Source organism: Emys orbicularis, chromosome 2, assembly GCF_028017835.1.
Source record: "Emys orbicularis isolate rEmyOrb1 chromosome 2, rEmyOrb1.hap1, whole genome shotgun sequence".
Lineage (NCBI taxonomy): Eukaryota > Metazoa > Chordata > Testudines > Emydidae > Emys > Emys orbicularis.
Window position 1 is genome coordinate 161,404,125 of NC_088684.1, and position 27,405 is coordinate 161,431,529.

General features: G+C 43.7%; 1 protein-coding gene across 1 annotated transcript in view; it reads right to left on the reverse strand.

The window, feature by feature from the left end:
- The window catches only part of ANKRD33B (ankyrin repeat domain 33B), a 94,609-nt gene that overhangs the window by 25,661 nt on the left and 41,543 nt on the right, over positions 1 to 27,405 (reverse strand). The window contains exon 2 of the mRNA XM_065399994.1: positions 3,910 to 4,039. Coding sequence (XP_065256066.1) covers positions 3,910 to 4,039 — 130 coding nt within the window. The remainder of the gene's footprint in view (positions 1 to 3,909; positions 4,040 to 27,405) is intronic.

Genomic DNA, 27,405 nt, shown 5'->3' on the forward strand with positions numbered 1-27,405 from the left:
ATGCATCTTTAGGTCTTTAGTAGCAAATTACAGTTCACCACAAATAACTGGACAACTAGGTTCAGTTTGACAAATGTATTGATTTCAATGGTGGGCCAGTCTACCCAATCAGTATGGAAAGCTAATGAGAGGAACTTTGGGGTGGGGGAGGAAACCAACCAAAAGTTGCAAGAAAGTAGTAACTGCAAGTTATGGGGGGCGGGGGATGGGGGGAGGAAAGGAAGTAACTAAAGTCTGGTCTACACTACAGAGTTAGGTGGACACAAGGCAGCTTACGTCGACCTAACTATAGAACTGTCTACACTTAAATTTCAGTCCCGCCGATGTAACTGCCCTGCTACACCAACTTAATAACTCCACCTCCACAAGCAGCATAGAGTCAAGGTCGATGTAGTTAGGTCGACGGCGTGTCAGTGTAAACACTGCATTGCTCACGTCAAATGTTACTGGCTTTCAGGAGCTATCCCACAATGCCCCACACTAACAGTACAATCGATACAAGTTCTCCTGGTGAAGATGTGCACCACTAATGGAAGGAGCGAACTGTAGACATGCACAAGCAATGTAATTACTTGCAGTGGTTCTATGCCGACGGAAGTTAGGTCGACTTAATTTTGTAGTGTAGACATGGCCTAACCAAATAAGAAAAACAGAAGACATGAGAGAAGATCATTCTAAAGTTTAAAAATATTGTATTAGAAAAGGTTATTTACAATATACTTGAAAATTAAAGAAAAACCACATAAAACATATACTTCAGCAGTCTACAGTATATTGCTCTAGGCTACTACTTAGAATTAAGTAGCAACTATATTCCATGTTAACTCCACTGATTGCGATGTTAACCACATGATAATCTGTATTAACACAACAGTATCTTGTAATAATGTATTAAATAACTGGTATCAACACGCTGGCTCAGGATTACAAAGGGGAAAATAAGTAAAAACAAATATTTATAAGCTTGTATAAGCTTCTGCTGACTACAGTCAGTCTCAATTGCTTTTGGGATCAATATAAAATACTGAGAGACAGTGTCAAGTCAATGTCTGTCGAGACAATGTCAGCACTGTAGATTAATTCTGAGCTCATTATAATTAGGTATAAAGGTCAGAAAAGAGCCAGCCTTAACTCTAAACCTTTTATGAGCCAAATATACATCAGAAGCAGATAAAAGAAAGCAGGTTACAGAGCATATGAGATCTCCTGATTCTATTCAGAAAGCTACAGAGATTACCTTGCTATAAATAAGACAATTCTGAAAAAACTTAAACATTTTATAATTACTACCTCCAAGTGATTTCTTAAGTAGCAAATAATCCATCATTTCCTTTTTCAGAATAATACAAAAAAAAATTCTCAGGTAAAGCCAAATATTTACTAGCAGCAAAGATAATACGAGTTTTTATTGCTAAATAAATAATGTTTACGCATGTCCAGTTAGCTGCCAAACAAATTTTGCGGTAACTAGGGCATAGAAATGTATCATTAAACTATATAATTTTCTTTTTTAAACAACAGCTTTTAAAAGGGACTCGACTACCACAGCTGGACCACTTGTCTGATGCTGTCCATTAAATGTAACACTAAATGTATGCTGTATGCAGGGCCACCTGGGACAACCCACCCCCTCCGTCCCAGGCCCCGCCCCCTCTCCATCCCTTTCCTCAAGCCCTGCCCCTCCCCCTTTCAGCCCCTGCCTCATCCTGCCTCTTCCCACCCATGCCCCGCCCCCTCCCTGCCTGCATTCCACCCCTTCCCCCAAACCTCCACCCCGCCTCTTTCCGGCTTCTGCCCCCTCCCCAGGAGCTGGGGGGCAGAGCGGGATGGGCTGAGCCTGGGTTGCTCGCTGCTACTGGTGCTAGGCCCCCTGCTAACCCCCCAGGCCACCCTGGACCCCGCATCCCAAAGCACGGGGCCCAGGGCAGTTGCCCCAGTCTGTCCTATGGACGGGATAGCTCTGGCTGTATGTATGTATATCAAGCTAATTGTTGCTAATTATTACATTCCTTCAGTTCCTCTATAAATTCAAAGTTGCAGAACCTCACACTCCCTGCCAGTCAGAGATACTAAGGCTTAGATCGACAAAAGGACATAGGTGTTGTGACCCTGAGCTTCATGGTACCTAACTTTTAGACATATAGAAAAATCACAGGAACAACACTATGATCCACTAAGCTTAAATTCATAACTCTGCTAGACACCAAAAATCATGGACTTAATAAAGACACTGAATGTTTGGCCCATTACAACAATCTGTAACCCACTATGGTCATCTCTACTCTAGCAGCTGTGTCACTGTAAGATTGCTGGTGTAGCCACTCTATGCTGACATAATAAAACCACCTCAATGAGTGGTGGTAGCTATGTCAGTGGGAGAAGCTCTCCCGCTGACATAGCGCTGTGCACACTGCCACTTATGCCTGTAAAATGTATGTCACTCAGGGGTATCTTTTTTCACACCCCTGAGCGACATAAGTTTTGCCAACCTAAGTGGTAGTGTAGACATGGCCTAGCCCTCCTTTGTTCTATGTAGAGGGGTTAACTGCGCACTTCACCTTGAATGGTCTCTTGCAATGTGTGTTACCTCCTTATCTGTTCCACCTTGTATTTAGCCGTGATACTCTGAGTACCTTTTCCAGACTTGAAGAAGAGCTCTGTGTAAGTTCGAAAGTTTGTCTCTTTCACCAATAGAAGTTGGTCCAATAAAAGATACTACCTCACCTATCTTGTCTCTCTAACATCCTGGGACCAGCACGGCTAAAACACTTGAAATAAATAAATACAGTAAGTACATCATGGATTCCATGCCTGGGGCGGGGAGAAGGTTGGGCATCCACTTAGCTGTTACATGATTGCCTCTGAGGACCAAGCTAGACAATTTGCTTAGATGAGCATAGCTGCAGAGCCTGGTAGGGCTGCAGAGCTGTTTTGGGCTCCATACCACAGACAAAAAGAGTCTGTATTTGGCCTGTAGATACAGATCCTAATCATATTTGTCACCTCTCTTTTCTGAGTCACTTCAGCATTTTGTATCCACTTACAGTACAGGACTACAGCAGTCTTTAAAATTAAGGCACAGTATTTTAGTTTTTAACAATAATCAACAGTTAGTTTTTTATGAGTATATTCATGCTAGAAATAAACACACATTTGTCTCTGGGTGGGATAAAACATGCAGAGTGATTCTTTGATTTCTCTCTCACTCCAGTGTAAATTAGGAGTAGCTCCACTGAAGTCAATGTAGTTACCCTGGTATAAAACCAGTATTAGTGAATGCTGAATCAGGCCCACAATATCTGATTAGATTCCTTGTCCTTAATAGGGAATGACTAAATAACATATTTGCAGTTAAAATACTTCCGAGTTGTCACATAGCTCCTTAACTTTCTTTCCAATATTCAGCAATGACCACAGGCCATCAAGATATGTGCAAGGTATGTGAAAGAAAGCTATAGTTATGAACACACTGCAGCTACATAATATACTGTATTAACATAATTATGACTAGTTGTTTATCGTGGAAGAAAAACAGAAAATTCAAAAGGAAAAAACAAAATAAAAAAGTCACAGGATCACATTTTTGAACAAAATTTCATTTATTTTGAAGTTAAAATAATTAAAACCATCTGTTAATAATTAATGGCTTAGACCCATTGATAAGCCCAGGTTACTCTCCCGTACTGCACTACAAAAGATATAGTTTGAATTTGTTATCTATATATATTGAACTTATAAAAGATTCATGAGACCTTTGCTTTGGTGTAGACTGGCTGGGTTTATAAATTCCACACGCCGTTGTGGGAAAAAATCCCTAAGAGTCACAGTTTTTGTCCCAAAAGCAATGGCCATGACAAACACACCACCATAAACCTGATACATAAAGGTGAAACAGAGAAAGAACCTTACCTGCCTGCGCAGCTGTAATTAGAGCCGTGTTCCCTTCATTGTCCTGCCAGTTTACATCAACATGAGGGCACTGTGCTAAGGCTATTACAATATCCACAAAACCTTGGTAACAGGCAACAATAAGGCCAGTCTATAAATAAAAAATAAGGAGGTAGTTAAGGGTAAGCAGAGCAGACTGATCAATAGTACATTGAGGAAGTATATCATTTGGCTTTTTTTTTTTTTTTTTACATGTGAGAAATAACATGACATTTGAGTGTTAACTAGTGGTGAGCCGAAGTTGCAAAGTTTGAAACAAAGTTAGGGTAGTTTGGGTGAGGGATTACACTGGACCTGGATCTGAGCTCCCACAAAACTGTGTGTGTGTGTTAGGATCTGGGGCTTTCGTTCGGGCTAATTTTCTTAGGGCCAGATTATTCCCTGCTGCTTCATGGTTGCACAGGGGTTGAAGTGAAGATGAAAGGCACAGCAATGGGCTCCATAGCAGTCCCTGTGCTTCCTACACTAAAGGGACTGCTCTCTGCATGTGCCCTTTGGATGCCTGACACCCCAAAGGGGCAGGAGGTAGGGTAGGCCATGACTATGTCTCCAAAAAACAGAAGAGAAGGGGGGTAAAGGCAGATATGTGGAGACCTCCACATTCCTCTAAATACAGGGCTGTGCCTGAAATGAATGATTGACCCTTTTATTAGGCTTGGGTTTACATTTGTAAATTACTTCCTTTAAAAAAAACCCCTAACAGTAAATAATATATATTGAAAAATATTAAATAAGCTCTAACAATTTTAAATATTATGGAAAATTATAACCCATTGAGCCCCACTAACTACCATTTATCCATCAGTGCCAGTAGTAATTTGTTGCAGTTCAGCTAGTGACCATGGTGTTCCAGATTCAGAAATGAGTTTTTACAAAATATTTTAATTCAGAAATTCTACTTCTCACAATAGATTGTGGATAATAGACAAAACAACAACATGTAGCTCTAACAGTGTACGAGTCATTATATTGTAAATCAATGTGGGATTATGAAGTATAAGAGTATTCATAAGCCACCATACAACTCATTTTTTGGAAGCACAAAAAAGGCTGATATTAAAATACAGACTAGTATGCTACTAGAACACTAATGTTCTGACTTAAATTTGGGAAATTCAGATTTAAGGCACCCATGGCATACTGATTTCTGAGCCTGATACATATATTTTGTGGTGGGACACAAGAACTTTCCTTATATTATCACATAGCAATAAGCCAGGCATAATTCTGTACTACTAGGCAAAAATTATTTTACAAATGTGGCTTAATGATATGCAGGTCTAGAAAAATGTTGTATACTAATTATTATAAACTATCAGATTATATTATATATCAAGATGAACACAAGAAGTTCCCAGACCACTGGGTGATTTTGCATGTAGTCATCTGAAAAGCAAATATTTGTCCTATGGGTAGTTTTATTTTAAGTTCATAATATCTATGATCAATTTTAAATATTTCAGCTATCACCTGGCAATCCCGCATTCTTAATACTGTAAATAAAATAAATCATTTTTTTTTAGGAAAAAATATCACTGTTTAATGTTCTTAATAACAACTAAAAGCTCAATAAAATCTCCAGGAGGAAGAAAAACCAGGAAATGTATCTGACCCCCCAATTTAGCCCTGAGCCATTGTTTAATTAAAAAAAACAAAATAGCTTCCCTAAAATATCAAAATACTCTAGCCATTGATTACATGGAACCAGAGTACTTAATCCTCAACATCTCACTTGACCATTAGAATTAAAACCATTATCTCATGTTTTCAGGATTACTTGTGTAACCCAGTACATAAGCATCCACAGTGCTCTGATAAATGTACAAAATAAGGCAGCAACAAGTAAAATAACGTCAGTGTTTAGTGAGAGTCCATGGGTTTTCCCAACTGCCTACACATTGTTCTTAAATGCTGACTGTGATCTAAACACATCAACTAACTGCTCAGAAGACAGAGGAAAAGAATAAGGAGACAAAATTAATCCTTTCTACTCTGCTCCCTTTGCCTAGCCAGAACACACAGACATGCAGAATTCAACTTGACCACCAATTTACAGGGGGAATTAAGAAGCCCGTGGGTGAAAGAACTTTAAACTTAATGAAGTGACAAACACAAAACCTCCCTGAAATTTTTTCAGTTCAAAAGGTCCAAATGACCCGATTTGACTCCTACTTGGTCCCTATTTACTCAGAGAAGTGGTGACTGCTGTTAATAGTAGCAGGGTCCTTCACATACTCCAGCCTGTCCACCATGTGCACAAGGCCAAGAGAGAATCCCCTTCTAGCTACCATTGTGGCTACAACCCCTTAGTCACATTTAAAGCAGAGTAATGGGGAGGAGTAAGCACATCAGAATCTGACCCTTAGGTTTTTTCTCTTTCGTTGGGAAAATTAAAACAGCAGCAAGGGCACAACATGATGTGGGAAAGATGTTTATTGAATCGATATGAAACACCAAAGTTACACATTTCTTGTAGCCATGGGATCAATAAGCTTGTAAAGGAAAGACCTCGGCAGAAACCATCTCTAATCTTTTTTGTTTAGGAAAATATTGGACCAGATGTCTAGCTGGTGTAAATTGGCAGTTTAAGATCTAGCCCACTGAATGCACCAAGGGAGAAGAAGCTGTGATTCACAGGTGTGTCTCTGAATCACAATGCCTCTCCAGGCTACTCCTGAGGTGATGCGCTTTACACACCACTCCTTGCTCAGGGACGTGCCTAAATTGACAATAAAGCCATTAGCAAATACAGAAGCCAGTAGATCACTTCTGGACTTAGTTTATTCAGCCTACTCCTACCACAGTACCACTACTGTTAATAATCCCATCCTAGCCAATGCCACCACCTTTCTAAATTACTCTTACCCCAGCCCTCTAGTCTGCGCAACTGATGTACTACTGACACAGACGCCACTGGACAATGAGCGTCCTCTGCCAAGCTATTTTGTCATTACAATCAGATTGCTATTAGTCAATACATTAATGTTACACAGTTATCTCGATTTCCTCTTCCATTTAAATTCCGGTTGTCCTTTTAGTTCAGGCGACAAACAGCTTCCTTAAGATACAGACACAATGCCATCTTTTTGGTCAGCATACTGACCACAATATTTCTCAATTGCACCTTTGAATAAGACTATTATTCTGATTTCTTTTTTACACAATTCACCTCACACCCAATATTTAACAAAGCTCAGCACTCCTTGATAAAGAGCATTTCAATTTCCTTCCAGTTAACATGCAATACTTCAAAAGATTCCTTTGAAACTGGATAGGGGATCTTGTTAAGTGAAAGCATCCTTATTTGCATACAACTTCAAGTAACACTATCAGAAGACATTCATTTTCCAGGTGGGACTCTGTCTGCTAATTGAAATCTTACTGCAATTTAATCATTCTGACCCCCTGCAGGTTTGTGCATTCCCTTTGCCTAAATGGTTGGTCCTGAGACATAATTCAACTCCTTTTGGTCACACCCTTAACATTACTCTATTTCTTTAATAATTTCACTTCCTGTTGAATGCTCAGGACTTAAATCGCCTCAGCTTTAAAAGTCTGCAGATGAAAAACATAGTCTGATCATATGGAAAAAGTAAAATATTAATCATATCAGCAAAATAAGTGTACGAAAGTTATAGGAATATAGGTTTCAGAGTAGCAGCCATGTTAGTCTGTATCCACAAAAAGAACAGGAGTACTTGTGGCACCTTAGAGACTAACAAATGTATTTGAGCATAAGCTTTCGTGGGCTACAGCCCACTTCATCAGATGCATAGAATGGAACATATAGTAAGAAGATATATATATATACATACAGAGAACATGAAAAAGTGGGAGTAGCTATACCAACTGTAAGAGGCTAATTAGTTTATTCAGCCTACTAGTTTATTCCAGGCTTATATCATAGAATGATATAAGCCTGGAATAGTAGAAAATGGACAGCGGTGACAAAACAGCTGTGAATGTTGTTTAGCAAAATTTTTTGTTGTAAAACCTTCACATCATGTGTAAAATAGACACCATTTTCATCTGTCACTAATCCTGCAATACAATGAACTTACTACACAAACACCCATTAGTACTTTGCTGCCACAAGTAGTGGTCTATTTCTTTTTGCGGGCATATTTTTGAATAACTACAGACAGACTAGATCCACGTAAGTAGCTCTCTCTAATGTTAACAGAGATTTCTGTGCATAAACAATAGTTAAATGCTAGAATATAAAGCATCTATGTTGTGGACAGGCCAAATTTGAGTGGTGTTGCGACAGGGTTGGCATTTCAAATTTCAATGGGGGAGGGTGCAAATATCCGTGGTGTCCAGGGCTCCTTAGTGTTATCTAGCAGCTCTGTGTTCTTGGGGAACCAGGGCGCAGTACCCAGCCTGTCTAACACACAAAAGACCTTCCCCCCGTCCCAGCCTCTGCTTGAACCAAAACTGATCAGAAGAAAGACTTACCAAAAGCAATGAAAAAGCAGTGGGAGACACACCTAAACCCCTGGGATAAGGGTGACAGGATTAAGGAAACTCCCCTAGCCTCATTTGAATCGAACATGGGACAAGGAGGCATCTCCATTAGCATACAGAATGGAGAACAGAGATCCCAAGGCAAGCACCGCATGGAACTCTGGGACCAGAAAAGTAGGGAAGCACTGCATGATGGGAGATCTCTGATCCAGATGTTAATGAACCCACGCCTGCACACACCCAGCTCAGTAGTTATCAGACCAATTCTAGTAATAAATCCTTTATTGGTACCCAAAATAGTGAAGCTCCCTAATTGCATTGTGAGCTCCCTCCAAGGAACACCACCCATAGCCAGGAATGATCAGTTCTATTGTCTAGCCTGAACAAAACAACTTTGGTATACTTCCTTGAGCCATCAGATTACACATAAACAAATCTAGTGTTCTCCCTTGAACCATTGTTGTTTCACTACAAAATCCCCTACCCATGCTCAAGTAAGTGTTCTGATGCCTGGATCCAAATCTGCATCAGTTCCACTGGGACTTCATCTTCTCCTGACTGATTGTGCTGAGGGCTCTGCCTGTCTCCAGAACTCTGACCCTCAGCTACCACCACCACCTGGGACCCCCGATGGATTCAAGCTTCACAAAGTGGTGAGAACGCAGCTCTCTCTCTCTCTCTCTCTCTAGGTATTCCCTTCTGACCCTGACTTGTGTGATCAGTTATAGTTTTCTAAACCTGACTTTTATAATCAAATTTAAGTAAGATTTAATATTATAACTGTTTTGTTTGTTTGGCTCCCCTATGGCTATTAACTGGCAATAAATAATTTTCATGATTAAGCTGGTTGCTTTTTCCCTCTCTCTCTCTCTCTCTCTCTCTCTCCCCCCATGGGTGTTTTTTGGTTTCCTCATTCACTCTGGACTGACAAAGCACAATAAATAACACTATCTTTAGAGTAGTGGTTTTCAAACTTTTTTTCTAGCGACTCAGTTGAAGAAAACTGTTGATGCCCACAACCCAACGGAGCTGGGGATGAGGGGGTTGGGGTATGAGAGGGGCTCAGGGCTGGGGCAGAGGGTTGGGGTGTGGGGGTGAGGGCTGTGCGGTGAGGCAGGGAATGAGATGTTCAGGGTGTGGGAGGGGGCTCTAACCCAGGAACCAATCCCTGTAACAAACCCTGTTGCCTTCTCTGTCCCCATAACTACTCTAGCAACACCATCAAAGGACCCAGCAACACCTTCAGAGGCTCATTCACCTGCACATCTACTAATGTGATATATGCCATCATGTGCCAGCAATGCCCCTCTGCCACGTACATTGGCCAAACTGGACAGTCTCTATGTAAAAGGATAAATGGACACAAATCAGATATCAGGAATGGTAACATACAAAAGCCAGTAGGAGAACACTTCAATCTCCCTGGACACTCAATAACAGATTTAAAAGTAGCCATTCTTCAACAAAAAATCTTCAAAAACAGACTTCAAGGAGAAACTGCTGAGCTACAATTTATTTACAAACTTAACATCATCAATTTGGGGCTTGAATAGGGACTGGGAGTGGCTGGCTCATTACAAAAGCAATTTTCCCTCTCTTAGTATTGACACCTCCTCATCAATTATTAGGAATGGACAACATCCACCTTGACTAAATTGGCCTTCAACATTGGTTCTCCACTTGTAAGGTAACTCCCTTCTCTTCATGTGCCAATATATATTTATGCCTGTATCTGTAATTTTCACTCCATGCATCTGAAGAAGTGGGTTTTTTATCCATGAAAGCTTATGCCCAAATAAATCTGTTAGTCTTTAAGGTGCCACTGGACTCCTCGTTGTTTTTATAAATAGGAAATGTTATTTGTGCATCAGGTCATTATAGAAAATAAAGAGATTGCTGGAAATATCACAAGATCAATAATGAACACAAGGTGAACAGGAGAGAAAATCACAAATACCATAAAATGATTTTAGCTTAATTAAATTATCTTCGGACAACACATTTTCCTCCAGGAAGGTAAGAATGAAAACATCTTAATCTAACCTTTCCCCCACTTGCCTGGAACAAGTAATGTGTGTGACAGGAGAATAAAATATCATTAGATTGTTATGAGCATCTTGGTAAAGAATTGACAAATAAATTTTGGGTGGGTTCCATAAAGATACTTAGGCACCTAAGTCCCATTTTTAGGCTCCACTGCAATCCACAAAACTCCCTCTTGGCTGCCGCCTAAACCTGAAGACCCTAAATTCACTTGGTGCCTAAGTTTTTGTAGTAAAAGTTTCTGAAGTGCCTGTTTCTGCCTCAGAGCATGCACACTGCTGTGCCACTCTAGGCTCAGATGCCTATCTCCTGCCTGAGTCCCAGACAGATTCACAAATCAGGGAAAAGATAGGCAGCTGAATGCCTAAGTTGCAGGTGGGGCCTGATCTGGTAAGCACGCTCAGAGGCAGCCTAACGCCATACAAAACCATCATGGGCAAACTCCTTCATAACCTGTAGCTTAGTGGTTAGGATATACTCCTATGATGTAGGAGATCCCTAATTCAAATCTCCCCCCCCCCCACTTGCTGAGGGGAAGGAATTTGAACAGGGATCTATCACTGCTCAGGTGAGTGCTCTGACTAGAAAGCCATTCTAATGCTGTCTCTGGCCAAACTAATAGTTAACTATTTGATTATTTTATTAAAGTGGAACAACTTCAACAGGAGAGCTTGAGAGCACCTCCCCCGACTACCCCATACCTCAGTGGTTAGCACACTCACCTCAGAAGTGGCAGATCCCTGTTCAAATCCCTTCTCTTCAGCAAGCAGAGAGAGGACTTGAAGCAGGATCTCCCATATCCTAGATAAGTACACTAACCATCGGGCTGAAGGCAATGAGGCAGGTTTTCATCCTTCCCCAGCTGTTTTGTGTAGAGTCAGGAGGCCTCTGAGGCTGAGCCCATATACCAGATTGGGCCCTGTACATGACTTAGGCAGCCGAACACCTAGCATCCCCTGGTTCATAAATCACAAGCAGAGATAGGTACCTCCCTGCAGCCTGGACTTAGGCATCTGTCTCCATGAAAGGAGAGTGATTTAAGATGCACCTCTGTTGGCAGCATCTCCCCTTGGCTAGCTTAGCCGAGAAGCTTCCTAGCATGCTGGCTTCAAGGATTGCATTCTAAGGCATCACTCTCTACCCATTCATTGTACAGGCTGCCTAATTCAGGCCTTGTGGATCACAGTGTGGTTCCTGTGACTTTCTAAGGCCTAAAAATTAGAGACTGGGACACTGAGCATTACAGTGCCTAAGTCCCTTGGTGGATCGGGGTCCCATGAGCCTAGCTTTGTAAGCTTTCATGACACTTTTGCAATTTGGTTAAAGGCAAGATTAAACAAATATGTAATTTAATTAAATTTAATAATTTAACTCTAACAATGTATATATGCACAAACATATTTAGAGAGAATTATGGTAACTACATTTATTAGTTTTAAAAGTATATAAATCAAACAGCACTTATATAATCATCAGAAATTTTCACTTAAAAATAAAAATACTCATTATTGTATTAAATGTTATAAATAACGGTAATTCATAAATAAAATGTTTAATGTGATGAGTAGCATTAAAAATCTGAATATTTTATTTTTAAAAATACCATAAAACAAAAGAAAGCGCCATTATTTTATAGATTTCAAAAAAAAAATAATCTCAGATTATGCAATATAGGTCAAATTCTGCTCCCATGATGTGTAAATCTGGAGTAACTCTTAATCTACCTCTGCACTTTGAGCGGGAGGTGTGAGTCCCAGCTTGCAGAGATACCCATGCTAAAAATATCTCTGTAGCTGGGGTAGCATGGGTGGCAGCTCAGCCTTGCTGCTTAAATACAAACCCAGAGGGTCCAGGTGGGTTTGTACCTGGGCGGCTAGCCTGAGCCACTACCCTGACTATACTGCTCTTTGTAGCGTGCTAGCTCAAGCAGAGCTAGCGTGGGTATGTCGACATGAACTGGGAATCACAGCTGGCTCCCAGTGTGCAGGTAGCCTATAAATCATCTGAGAAAATCCAGATTTACACCAGAGTAACTGAGCAGAATTTAGTACTGAGCACTGATATCTGTTCTTACCTGATTTGTGTGGAATGGATAAACTCTTACAGACTATATATACCATTAGGAGAAACATTTGCCAGTAGCTGAAATCATATTTATAATTGGTTTTGCTAATTAGGTCAGCAGAGAATGAGATAAAGTAATTATCCAGGTCTTCAATCCCATGAGAAAGATTGTTTGTGTGCAACAGAAATCTGTCAGGCATATAAACTTTAATACCATCCATAAAGAGAGAATTTAGACTGACCTTTTAGAGAGAGAAGAGTAGTAATGTATTTGTTTAGATATTATATGGGAAACTGACCAAAAAATCAGGAGTTTGAAAGAGGAAATTGTTGTTTGGACAAAAATACAGGAGCCTGGGGGAAGATGCTGATTTTTTTCCAATGAAAGCGGTCAGACAAGAGCAAAAGAGAGTTTTTCAGTGTGGACTGAAGCAGGGAAGTGTAAATCTTTGTGACTCTGCAAGGGAACATAAACGCCAAAAGCAAAATCTTGTCTCCAACAGCAAAGCTTGATGACACTATCCACTCCAGTTCCTGAATAAGAGGGTCACAAAAATGTCACCTCCACTGCAGAACATTAAGAACACTAAGAACTCGGCTTGAAGTGTATACGAGTTTTGCACTATGTAAAAGCATGCCAGTCCTCAAACCTTACAAAAAATAATGTATAACTCTCATCTGCCATTTAATGAATGGGATACATTCTGTCCTCAGGTACCCCATAAAATGCTACATATGTCAGTGTGGCTTCACAGGTGTAAATCCAGAGGTGGATAAAGAACTGGTTAAAGGGGAGACTGCAGCGGGTAGTACTGAAAGGTGAACTGTCAGGTTGGAGGGAGGTCACCAGTGGGGTTCCTCAAGGTTCGGTTTTGGGTCCGATTTTATTTAATCTATTCATTACTGACCTCGGAACCGAATGTAGGAGTGGGCTGATAAAGTTTGCGGATGACACAAAGTTGGGAGGTATTGCCAATTCGGAGAAGGATCGGGATATTCTGCAGGGAGATTTGGATGACCTTGTAAATTGGAGTAATAATAATAGGATGAGATTTAATAGTGAGAAGTGTAAGGTGATGCATTTAGGGATGACTAACAAGAATTTTAGTTATAAGCTGGGGACGCATCGGTTGGAAGTGACGGAGGAGGAGAAGGACCTCGGAGTCCTGGTTGATCGCAGGATGACTATGAGTCGGCAATGTGACGTGGCTGTGAAAAAAGCTAATGCGATCTTGGGATGCGTTCGGCGAGGTATTTCTAGTAGGGACAAGGAGGTGCTGCTTCCATTATACAAGGCGCTGGTGAGACCTCATTTGGAGTACTGTGTGCAGTTCTGGTCTCCTATGTTTAAAAAGGATGAACTCAAACTGGAACGGGTACAGAGAAGGGCCACTAGGATGATCCGAGGAATGGAAAACCTTTCCTATGAAAGGAGACTTGAGGAGCTCGGTTTGTTTAGCCTAACCAAAAGAAGGCTGAGGGGGGATATGATTGCTCTCTTTAAATATATCAAAGGGATAAATACCAAGGAGGGAGAGGAATTATTTCAGTTCAGTACTAATGTGGACACGAGAACAAATGGATATAAACTGGCCGTGGGGAAGTTTAGGCTTGAAATTAGACGAAGGTTTCTAACCGTCAGAGGGGTGAAATTTTGGAACAGCCTTCCGAGGGAAACGGTGGGGGCGAAAGACCTCTCTGGCTTCAAGATTAGGCTAGATAAGTTTATGGAGGGAATGGTTTGATGGGATAACGTGATTTTAGTCAATTAGGCATTAACGTGCCATCGCTGGTAAAATGAGGGTCCGGCTGTAGAATCTTGCCTGTATGCTCGGGGTTCTACTGATCGCCATATTTGGGGTCGGGAAGGAATTTTCCTCCAGGGTAGATTGGCAGAGGCCCTGGAGGTTTTTCGCCTTCCTCCGCAGCATAGGCAGGGGTCGCAGGCTGGAGGATTCTCTGCGACTTAATTTAAAGACTTCAAGGGAAAGCGGGTGGGTCAGCTTTTGTGGCCTGCATCATGCGGGAGGTCAGACTAGATGACCATATTGGTCCCTTCTGACCTTAAAGTCTATGAGTCTATGAGTAAATAAAGGTAGAATTTAGTCTATGTATCAATTCTGCTAAAAATCCCTTCATAATCTACTGTAATCTAAATCTATAGTAATCACTACTAAAAATAGCCTATGAGAAGCCATTTTTCTGTACTTGCAAAAGCTTACATTGTACAACAAATAAACCAGTTGTTACCTGGAAAATAAATAAGCTAACAGAAGGGCATGTTTTCTGCTAATAAAGTCAATGTTACAGTTGTTAACATGTAAATTCTTTTAATTAGTTATAGCAGCATCACTAATGACAAAAAAGAATGATGAGAGTGGGCTAGCAGATACTTCTGCTTTACAAAACTAATCTCTTTTTCATAGTGAAGGAATTGTATGTAAACTCATAATTCCTATGATGGCATGGTTACTTCTACCTCTTACTGGAGTTATCTCACTTTTAAAAGTGCTTGTCTTAACAAAATGTTTATGTTAAAGAGGAAGTGGAAAGGTTTTAACTAACTGAGACCAAGTGACTTGTAAGGAGTTAACCAGTCTCAGCTGTTTCAGGGTCAAAGGAGGTAAAGGCTCTCAGGTAAAAAAAATCCAGTTATAGCTCTTTGAGACAGATGGAGGCTGTTTGTTCAGCTCTCTGGTCTGGACACAATTTGTCTGAAAGGATCCCTAAAAGCACAGCTTGGATAAGAGTCTATTTTCCTGCCTCTGTATGTGTGTGGTGGTTTTAGTATTTTGTTATTTATTATTATTAGATTGTTGTTTTATTGGGGATCACAGTATCACTGTGGCATTAATGTTTCCTTGTGCTCTATGAGATAAAATAAGAAATCAATGTCAGACTTTAAAAAGAAATCCTACAAACATGCTCAGGATTTTTATGATGAGGGACCATCCTGCTTCTACTGTGAATGTGGAATGTCTTTGTCCATCTCCTGCCCTGTCCTCTGCCTTTTTCCTAGGTTGACCAGCTACAGTATAACCTCAGAGTTACAGACACCTCCGGAATGTAGGTTGTTCGTAACTCAACTCTGAACAAAACATTATGGTTGTTCTAAGTTTACAACTGAACATTGACTTAATACAGCTTTGAAACTTTACTATGCAGAAGGAAAATGCTGCTTTCCCTTTTTTTAGTAGTTTATGTTTATCACATTACTGCACTGTATTTGCTTTATTTTTTTTGGTCTCTGCTACTGTCTGATTGTGTACTTCCAGTTCCAAATGAGGTGTGTAGTTGACTGGTCACTTTGCAACTGGTGTTTGTAACTCTGAGGTTCTACTGCATGTTTCTTCTCTATCAGACTGGTTGTGCTCCCTCTGACCTCCGCTGAGTTAAGGCCTGATGGTAAAGTCAGAAACTGAGGGCCAGATACTCAGCTCCCAATAAAGCCTCTCTGCACTGCTCTATCAGCACAAAGTCTTAACGCTGATGTATCAGGCAAGCAGGGTGAAAAATTAACCTATGCATTTTTTACATAGTCAAATTCCATTTTTCAGTTTAGTTAGATTGTCGGGTTGGGATAAAACTATTAAGCGGCAATGATTCGTGAGAAATAATGTAACCCTATTAATCCTAACATTATAGTTTGTATTACACAAACTAATTAGTGTCAATACTGTCAAATATTATGGCTAAATCTTGATGACATTGGCAGTGATAACAAACGTATTTTGGATACATGGCAGCCAAGCTCCTAGCTGATGCCTACTTCTCAGTATTTATTTGTGAGTCAGTCCATTATTCTCACTTGGAACTATGGAGAGAGAAATCTAAATCCAAGAGGCTAGGCAGAGAGGTCTGAATTCATAAATAATATAAACAACACATTTAGCTTTAGTTAAAGGGATACTGGTTGTGACACTACGCACCAGAGTCTTCATAGAAATATTGTTTTACGATTAAGATGAGTCATGTAAGATATCATTTGAAAGGTTATGATTTGCTAAATATGATTATCCTATTTGTATGCATGTATCATTTCTGTATCTGAAGTTAGAAATATTGACTCTGTATCAACTACAAGTGGGTTTACACCTGGGGGATGCCCACCAGACAGAATGCAATCAGTCTGGTGGGCCATTAGGAAGAACAATAGGTCTTTGAAGATGCTAATCTCCCACCTTCCTGAGAAGCTTTCCTGGGATGCCACAAACAAACTCTGATTCATGGCTGCTTTGACATTGCAGGGTCATGTGATCATATCACCTGGTACTGGACTCCATGATAGAATACCAGTATTTTTCCACTGGGGGAGGAGGGGAACCACACTGGAAAACAAAGGGTTCTCAGCCATATGTAAAATCTATGCAAGGCTGGGGAGTGACTTAATCAGTGGTCGTTCTTTACTGAATCCCTGCCCAGGATGACTGCTGGAAACATCTAAGAAACAAAGACAAAGGCAGGGGGAGAGAAGAACGGAGCCCAGGCTGGGAAGGTGTCTGGCCTGTGAAAGAAATACCTGGAGTTTTAAACTGCAAGCATGAGCAGCTTGCCTTCAAGAAACCCTGCAATCTGCCTAAAACAACATTGAGGATGAGAAATTACTACTTGTAACCAGTTTCAGAGGGGTAGCCATGTTAGTCTGTATTGCTTACAGACAGCACCCCTGAAGCAAATACTCAGCAGCAACTACACACCACACAACAGAAACACTAACCCAGGAACCAATCCCTGCAACAAACCTCATTTCCAACTCTGTCCGCATATCTATTCAAGGGACACCATCATAGGACCTAATCACATCAGCCACACCATCAGGGGCTCGTTAAGCTGCACATCTACTAATGTGATATATGCCATCATGTGCCAGCAATGCCCCTCTGCCATGTACATTGGCCAAACTGGACAGTCTCTACGCAAAAGAATAAGTGGACAGAAATCAGACATCAAGCATTGTAACATTCAAAAACCAGTAGGAGAGCACTTCAATCTCCCTGGACACTCAATAACAGACTTAAAAGTGGCTATTCTTCAACAAAAAAACTTCACAAACAGTCTTAAATGAGAAACTGCAGAACTGGAATTAATTTGCAAACGTGACACCATCAAATTAGGCCTGAATAAAGACTGGGAATGGCTGGGTCACTACAAAAAATAATTTTCCCTCTGTTGATACTCACACCTTCTTGTCAACTGTTGGGAATGGGCCACATCCACCCTAATTGAATTGGCCTCGTTAGCACTACAAAAAGTAATTTTCCCTCTGTTGATAGAATCATAGAATATTAGAGTTGGAAGAGACCTCCGGAGGACCAAGCAGGACCAACACCAATTAATCATCTCAGCCAGGGCTTTGTCAAGCTGGGCCTTAAAAATCTCTAAGGATGGAGATTCCACCACCTCCCTAGGTAACCCATTCCAGTGCTTCACCGCCCTCCTAGTGAAATAGTGTTTCCTAATATCCAACCTAGACCTCCCCCACTGCAACTTGAGACCATTGCTTCTTGTTCTGTCATCTGCCACCACTGAGAACAGCCGAGCTCCATCCCTTTTGGAACCCCCCTTCAGGTAGTTGAAGGCTGCTATCAAATCCCCCTTCACTCTTCTCTTCTGCAGACTAAATAACCCAGTTCCCTCAGCCTCTCCTTGTAAGTCATGTGCCCCAGCCCCCTAATCATTTTCGTTGCCCTCCGCTGGGCTCGCTCCGATTTGTCCACATCCCTTCTGTAGTGGGGGGACCAAAACTGGACGCAATACTCCAAGTGTGGCCTCACCAGTGCCGAATAGAGGGGAATAATCACTTCCCTCGATCTGCTGGCAATGCTCCTACTAATACAGCCCAATATGCCATTGGCCTTCTTGGCAACAAGGGCACACTGCTGACTCATATCCAGCTTCTCATCCACTGTAATCTCCAGGTCTTTTTCTGAAGAACTGCTGCTTAGCCAGTTGGTCCCCAGCCTGTAGCGGTGCATGGGATTCTTCCATCCTAACTGCAGGACTCTGCACTTGTCCTTGTTGAACCTCATCAGATTTCTTTTGGCCCAATCCTCCAATATGTCTAGTCACTCTGGACCCTATCCCTACCCTCCATCATATCTACCTCTCCCCACAGCTTAGTGTCATCTGCTAACTTGCTGAGGGTGCAATTCATCCCATTATCCAGATCATTAATAAAGATGTTGAACAAAACCACCCCTTCTTGTCTACTGTTGGGAATGGGCCACTTCCATCCTGATTGAATTTGCCTCATTAGCACTGACCCCCCACTTGGTAAGGCAACTCCCATCTTTTCAGGTGCTGTATTTTTATACCTGCCTACTGTATTTTCCACTCCATGCATCTGATGAAGTGGGTTATAGCCCAAGAAAGCTTATGTCCAAATAATATTGTTAGTCTCTAAGGTGCCACAAGGATTCCTCACTGTTTTTACTTGTAACCAGTTTCTTTAGTATTAAGCTTAGCTGTGTGTTTGTTTCATTTGCTGTGTGATCTGCTTTGACCTATTTGCTAACCCTTATAATCACTTAAAATCTATCTTTTGTAGTCATAAACTTGTTTTTGTTTTCTCTGAAACCAGTTTGTGGAATTCATAACTGGAGGGGGGGGGGGGCAAAAAGCTGTGCACATATTCCTCCACATTGAGGGAGGGAGTGAATTTTATGAGCTTACGCTGTATAGTTCTCTGGGCGGTGCAAGACAATACAATTTTGGGTTTACACTCCAAAGAGGGTGTGCACTTGAGTGCTGGGCAATTCCCCAACTGAGTCTTCCCACACAGAGCTGATTTCAGTATTTGTGTCTTTCTGCAGCTGGGTGTGTCCCTACCTGTGTGTGTGCTGGAGGAGGCTTGAGGGCCTGTCTCAGCAGGACACTGTAAGAGAGCCCAGGCTGGTGGAACAGGCAGGCTCAGTGATACCCCAGTACATGAGGAGGCACCCTGGAAGTGAAGGGCAACTTGTCACAATGGGTAAAAGCCCCATTATTTTAAGAAGACCGCTTTCCCCCACACATCCTCTGTCTGCAGTTTAAGATCATCTAAGTCAAGGGTTCTCAATCTTTTTCTTTCTGACGCCCCCCACAACATACTATAAAAACTCCAGGGCCCAGCGGGTGAGGCGGGGACTGGGGGTTCTGGGAGGTGGGTGGGGGCTCAGGCATAGGTGTAGTTTGACTTCTATTTTGGGTGGGCAGGGGTCAGCGGGGCTCAAGGCGGCTCCGCACTGTGGGGTCTGGGGAGGGAGTACCACCTCCATCCTCTGACTCACCTCAGCAGGCCACCCACCTGTCTGGATTGAGGGGGGCCACAACCAAAATTATGATTCAAAGGTGGTGGGACTCAGCTCAAAAAGTTAGAAAACAGTTCAGGGTGCATGGAGGGGGTAGCTTGGTGCAGGGAGGGGGTAGCTAGGGGCACTGTGCGGGCAGAAGGGTAGCTCAGGATGCGGGGAGGTAGCTTGGTGCATGGAGGGGAGTAGCTGGGGCAGTGTGCGGGCAGGAGGGTAGCTGAGGGTGCAGAGAGTGGGGTAGCTAGGGGCTGTGTGGGCTCCCCTGTGGTCCCTGTTCCCCGAGGGCTCTGCCAGCCACAGAGCCAGGTCCCCTCACCCAGGCGGCTCTTACTGGCTGCATGAGCAAAGGGGGCTGGGAGCTGAGGAGCAGCTTCAACCCCCTGCACCAGCAGCAGGAGATGGAACGCTGCGGCTGCCTGCTCCATGGCACCAGCCAGAGCAACAGCTGCCCGCACTGCCCGGCTCCGGCTCCCCGCCTCCGACCTGGCCAGGGTACGGAGCTGCCTTGGAACTGCCCTGCTCTTGCACTGTAGTTTTTTTGGGGGTAACACCCCCAAGTCCCTCCAACTCTGCCCATGGGCTCGGGGCTCTGGAATTCAGCCCTGTTGCACCTGGCTTCAGCCCCACAGGGGGCGCTGGGAATGAGGGCTTCAACCCCACGGCTCCTGGCTTCAGCCCCGCGAGAGGTGCTGGGGCTCAGGGTGTTAGCTGCGGGGCCCTACGGACCCCCTGAAAGGGTTCACAGACCCCCTTTTGAGAACCGTTGATCTAAGTCATTAGCAGCTTGATCCAAAGCCCACTGAATTTATTGGAAAGACTCCCATTGACTTCAGAGGATCTGGATCTGACTGTAGCGCAGCGAACTGGGAGTCAGACCGGCAATCTGTTTTCACTGACTTGCTGTATGACTTTAGCAAGGCTCCTAACCACTGTGCCTCCTCTTCGCCACCTGTAAAATAGGCAGTAGTAATACTTACATTTTTGTAAAAAGTGTTTTTGGATCCTTTGATCTACAGTGAGTTTACAGTAAGGATCAAATTCTACCCCTTAGAAGAAAAAAGTAGATAAGAAGATTTTGGAGTATCGGTATGAATGATCAAGGCAGGGAAACCAATTCCAAATCTAGCCATTTAAAGAATACAGATCCTGTTGTGTGGTCTTTGCTGTGAAGGAGGCTTTGGGAGGGCTTTATAAATCCACAGGTCAGAAATGTCACTATTTAACCAATAATTAGTTCCATATCTAGGTTAAGGTTGCCAACTTTCTAATTGCACAAAACTGAACACCCTTGCCATGCCACCTGCCACGCTCCTTCCATGAGGCCCCACCCATGCCCTGCCCTTTCTCTGAGGCCCCACCCCCACTCACTCCAGCCCCCTCTCATAGTCGCTCGCTTTCGCCCACTCTCTCTCACTTTCACTGGGCTGGGGGTGCGTGCTCCGGGGTGAGGCCAGAAATGAGGAATTCAGGGTGCAGGAGGGGGCTCCAGGCTGGGGCAAGGGTTTGGGATGTGGAAGGGAGTGAGGGCTCTGGCTGGGGGTGTGGGCTATGGGGTGGGGCCAGGGATGAGAGGTTTGGGGTACAGGAGGAGGCTGCAGGCTGGGACCAAAGGGTGTGGAGTGTGGGAGGGGGCTTGGGGTTGGGGTGCAGGAGGAGGTTCAGGATGTGGGCTCCAGGAGGGAGTTTGAATGTGGGAGGGGGTGTGGGCTCCAGGAGGGAGTTTGGGTGCAGGAGGGGGCTCAGGGCTGGGGTAGGGGATTGGGGTGTAGGAGGTGGTGTGGGGTGCGGGCTCTGGCAGGGTGCTCAGGGCTGGGATAGGTGGTTGGGGTATGGGAGGGGATTTGGGGTGCAGGCCGAGGCTTGAGGTGCGGGGTCTGGGAGAGAATTAGGTGCAGGAGGGGGTTCTGACCTGGGGCAGTGGGTGGGGGTGCAGGAGGGGGTTTGGAGTGCAGGCTCTGGCCGGGCGGCGCTTACCTCCGGTCGGCGGTGCAGCAGGGCTAAGGCAGGCTCCCTGCCTGCCCTGGCTCTGCGCTGCTCCCAGAAGCGGCCGGCACGTCCGGCCCCTAGGTGGAGGCACAGCCAGGCGGCTCTGAGCAGGGTACACTGCCCGTGCCTGCAGGCACCATCCCCACAGCTCCCATTGGCCATAGTTCCTGGCCAATGGGAGCTGCGGAGCCAGCACTGGGGGAGGGGACAGCACACAGAGCTTCCCCAATTCCTCTACACCTAGGAGCTTGACATGCCAGCCACTTCCAGGAGGTGCGCGGAGCCGGGGCAGGCAGGAAGCCTGCCTTAGCCCTGCTGTGCCGCCGACCAAACGTTTAACAGCCCGGTCATCTGTGCTGACCGGAGCTGCCAGGGTCCCTTTTTGACCAGGTGTTCTGATCGAAAACCGGATGACTGGCAACCATAATCTAGATCCAGTATTTTGTTTCACTTTGATTTTTGAACAGTGCTTTGTTCTGGTTTCAGAACATAGAATGGATTTTCAGGTTACATAATTATGTAAATTACAGTAAAAAATTTAAATTACAGTAATCATCTTCCTAACTATCAGTACCATCTGAAGCACACTAGTATTTCTACAGAAAGGCCAAGGCCCCATGGGCTAATCAAAATTAACATGCCACTATTGGATCATCTTGGATAGCGTATACCCAAAATGTGACATAACATATATAGCAACATTCCCAACCAATACATCGAGTCTGAACACCCCTAACCTTTGGGAAAATTCAGAAGTGAGTCTGGATCTGAACTCTGTGGCTTGGGCCTAATCACCAATCAGCTGAACATATTGTATTTCTGTGCAGGACTTCTATAGAGTCATTGTTTTTTCTCACCATTCAAAAAGCAGTAAGGGTTGCATTTTGAGACATACTGTAGTGTGTAGAGGAGTGAAGTGAAATGAAACGCATGCTACACCATTCTGCAATGACATGCCACTGCCAAAAAGACAACATATGCATTCCTTTGACTTTATAGCATGTTGCATATCACCAAATGCTTGAACTCTTTTCTTACACATTTTAAATAAGTATTTTCCATTCTGTTGTGTTCTGTCAGATATGGGACCATTGTAATTTAGATTAGAAGTATTACCTTACACTGGAATTAATTACCAGATGAAGAATATTCTGTTACTTATAAAAGAAACTACACATATGAAAAGTATTATCCATTCACATGATTTATGAACACACAGTCCTCAAAAAAAGGGAACTAAATAATGAATCCATAGGAAATTTCTTAGGACTAGATTTTAAATTGAGTATCTGTTGAAGGATGTACATTTTCCCCTAATAATCTAAAACCTCCCCATGCCCCATCTCTTTTACAAGCCACATTTCTCCTTCAAGGACCCCTGTATGTTTCCATTTGGGAAAGGTCTATCCCTACTTCCCCAGCCCCGATGGCTGTTCCTGCTAAAAAGGATAAAAGATAGCATGCTGGCACCAAGAACCGGCTTGAGGGGGGGAAAAAAGAAAACGTACTACTTCAGAACACCAACACCCAGAGTTGTTGGTGCAGAGCCTGTTAGAGGTGATGATCGAAGATCTATCCCCAGTCAGGATTCCAGAAAACATCATCCATTTTCCTGTGCGGTGGTCCATCCTCTTATACACGTCTTCCTTCTGAAGCCCTCCAAGAAGGGTCAATCTGTTCTGGACATATAGCACCCTGGGTGCCATCACATACTGGGGGGATATATTTTATAAGACAACATGTGAATAGCAGCTAAGTAACTATGTAACCTTATTTTTATAAACCTTGTCCATCTGACTTCCTACTTTCTCCCACCTATTGTAACTGTCACTTGCTGCACCATGTCTAGCATTAGAATTTAAGCTCTTTGAAACAGAGGCTGTGTCTTCCTATATGTTCAGAAAGCCCATTTTGGGTGTTCCCACAATATAACTGTTATTATTAATAATGCAATTATGCTAATCTAACATTGCTCCATACCAATAATTTTTAAAATATGACTAATAAGAATGGAAAGCAGAAGTGTCCCCTTAGACAGATGATGATTGCTTGCCGTTGCATGCATATTGTGCTAGGTTTTTTCCAAACACTTAAAAATCCCACTGCCCTGAAGACTTTATAATCTGAAAAACAAAAACAGATAAAGGATGGGGGAAGAAGGTAGAATATACAAGCCAATTTTAAGCGTGATGGCAGCCACACATATTAGTAGTTCCATATTTTCTACTGTTGTTTTCCATTTGTTTATTGAATAAGCTCCCCCCCCCCACAGCTGCCCTCCTACCTTGAGATTGACAGCTGACAAATTTTGTAGTCTTCATAGCAGAAATGGGCCTTGTTTCTAACATCTATATCGGGATGGGCAAACTTTTTGGCCCGAGGGCCACATCTGAGTGGGGAAATTGCATGCAGGGCCATGAATGTAGGGTTGGGGCAGAGGGTTGGGTGCGGGAGGGAGTGCGGGATGCGGGAGGGAGTGCGGTGTGCAGGAAGGGGCTCAGGGCAGGAGGTTGGGGTGCAGGAGGGGTGCGGGGTGTATGAGGGCGCTCAGGGCAGGGGGTTGGGGTGCAGGAGAGGGTGCGGAATGCAGCAGAGGGCTCAGGGCAAGAGGGTTGGGGTGCAGGAGGGGTGCGGGATGTACAAGGGGGCTCAGGGAAGGGGGTTGGGGTGAAGGAGGGGTGCAGGGTGTACAAGGGGGCTTAGGGCAGGGGGTTGGGGTGCAGGAGGGGTGCGACAGGGGGTTGGGGTGCGGGGTGCAGGAGGGGTTTGGGCTCCAGCCTGGCGCCGCTTACCTGGAGCGGCTCCGGGGTGACAGCGGCTCGCAGCAAGGCTAAGACAGGATCCCTGCCTGCCCTGGCCCCGCGACGCTCCTGGGAGCAGCCAGCACCACGTCCCTGTGGCCCCAGGGGGAGGGGAGGCAGAGGGCTCCGTGTGCTGCCCTCTGCTGCGGGTACCTCCTCTGAAGCTCCCATTGGCCGCGGTTCCCCATTCCCAGACAATGGGAGCTGTGGGGGGCGGTGCCTGGAGGTGAGGGCAGCACATGGAGCCCTCTGCCCCCCACCTCCCCCAAGGGACGTGGTGCCGGCCGCTTCTGGGAGCGGCGCGGGGCCCGCAGCACCACAGGGGTGGCAATCCCACGGGCCGTAGTTTGCCCACCTCTGATCTATTCTATTACTAAGTTACATACTGACACTTGACTGGGAAATCAGGAAGTGATACAGTTACTGTATTAAAAATAATTTTTTTTTTGAGGAAGTGAAAAATAAATAGTTTGAACTTGTGTATCTAACAGCTATTGTAAAGCTTCTTCCATAGTGAAATGTATTTCGTGGAAGTGGGAACATTTGAAAAGGAAAAGTTAACATAAACAGGTCACAGCTACAACTATTTGGCATTTCACAATGCTAGCACTGCATTGTGTAGTTAAAAACAATCGTATGTTTTAGCAACATAAATACTTGTACTAAATTTTCAGTCTTTTTACACTAATATATGAATGATATCACCATAGCCAGAGAGAGAGGTATACAGAGTATATTATTCACAGCAGTATGGACTTGTGTGCACACAGAATTCTCCCATATAAGAATTGTAACATAAATAGGGCCAGATCATGCATACATTGAGTAAGGAATCCAGCATGAAGCCCACAGCTATCAATATATGTATAGAAAGGTACTTTAGTAAAATGTGTGCAAAAGCCATGCAGGGTAATAAGTAATTACATCGTTTTTAATCATTTGAAAGTGGTTTTAGAAGTGGTTATAGTGTGGTAATCACTACACTAGGAAATTAAGGGCACAGTTTAACAATCCTGTGCCATAGGTGATGACATAAACAAACATTTTAGAATATGTAAACTTAGTGACCTTTTCACACCACTTTACCACTTGTGTAAATAGTCTTTAGTGGAGTTATTTCTCACTCACTAGTAAATAAGAGAAGAATAAAGCCCAAAATATTTAAACTTCTTCATCTTTGTTGTATTTACACCTCTACCCCGATATAATGCGGCCTGATATAACATGAATTCGGATATAATGTGGTAAAGAGGATGTGGAAAAAGCTAATGTACTCAATGATTTTTTTGCCTCTGTCTTCACAAACAAGGTCAGCACCCAGACTGCTGCACTGGGCAGCAAAGCATGGGGAGGAGGTGACCAGCCCTCTGTGGAGAAAGAAGTGGTTCGGGACTATTTAGAAAAACTGGATGAGCACAAGTCCATGGGGCCAGATGCGCTGCATCCGAGGGTGCTAAAGGAATTGGCGGATGTGATTGCACACATTGGCTATTATCTTTGAAAACTCATGGCGATCGAGGGAGGTCCCGGATGACTGGAAAAAGGCTAATGTAGTGCCCATCTTTTAAAAAGGGAAGGAGGAGGATCTGGGGAACTACAGGCCAGTCAGCCTCACCTCAGTCCCTGGAAAAATCATGGAGCAGGTCCTCAAGGAATCAATTCTGAAGCACTTAGAGGACAGGAAAGTGATCAGGAACAGTCAGCATGGATTCACCAAGGGTAAGTCATGCCTGACTAACCTAATTGCCTTCTATGAGGAGATAACTGGGTCTGTGGATGAGGGGACAGTAGTGGATGTGTTATTCCTTGACTTTAGCAAAGCTTTTGATACGGTCTCCCACAGTACTCTTGCCGGCAAGTTAAAGAAGTATGGGCTGGATGAATGGACTATAAGGTGGATAGAAAGCTGGCTAGACCGTCAGGCTCAACAGGTAGTGATCAACGGCTCCATGTCTAGTTGGCAGCCGGTTTCAAGCAGAGTGCCCCAAGGGTTGGTCATGGGGCCGGTTTTGTTCAATATCTTCATTAATGATCTGGAGGATGGCGTGGACTGCACTCTCAGCAAGTTTGCAGATAACACTAAACTGGGAGGAGTGGTAGATATGCTGGAGGGTAGGGATAGGATACAGAGGGACCTAGACAAATTAGAGGATTGGGCCAAAAGAAACCTGATGGAGGTTCAACAAGGAAAAGTGCAGAGTCCTGCACTTAGGATGGAAGAATCCCATTCACTGTTACAGACTAAGGACCGAATGGCTAGGAAGCAGTTCTGCAGAAAAGGACCTAGGGGTTACAGTGGACGAGAAGCTGGATATGAGTCAACAGTGTGCCCTTGTTGCCAAGAAGGCTAACAGCATTTTGGGCTGTATAAGTAGGGGCATTGCCAGCAGATCGAGGGACGTGATCATTCCCCTCTATTCGAAATTGGTGAGGCCTCATCTGGAGTACTGTGTCCAGTTTTGGGCCCCACACTACAAGAAGGATGTGGAAAAATTGGAAAGAGTCCAGCGGAGGGCAACAAAAATGATTAGGGGGCTGGATCACATGACTTATGAGGAGAGGCTGAGGGAACTGGGATTGTTTAGTCTGCAGAAGAGAAGAATGAGGGGGGATTTGATAGCTGCTTTCAATTACCTGAAAGGGGGTTCCAAAGAGGATGGATCTAGACTGTTCTCAGTGACCTGATGACAGAACAAGGAGTAATGGTCTCAAGTTGCAGTGGGGGAGGTTTAGGTTGGATATTAGGAAAAACTTTTTCACTAGGAGGGTGGTGAAGCACTGGAATGGGTTACCTAGGGAGGTGGTGG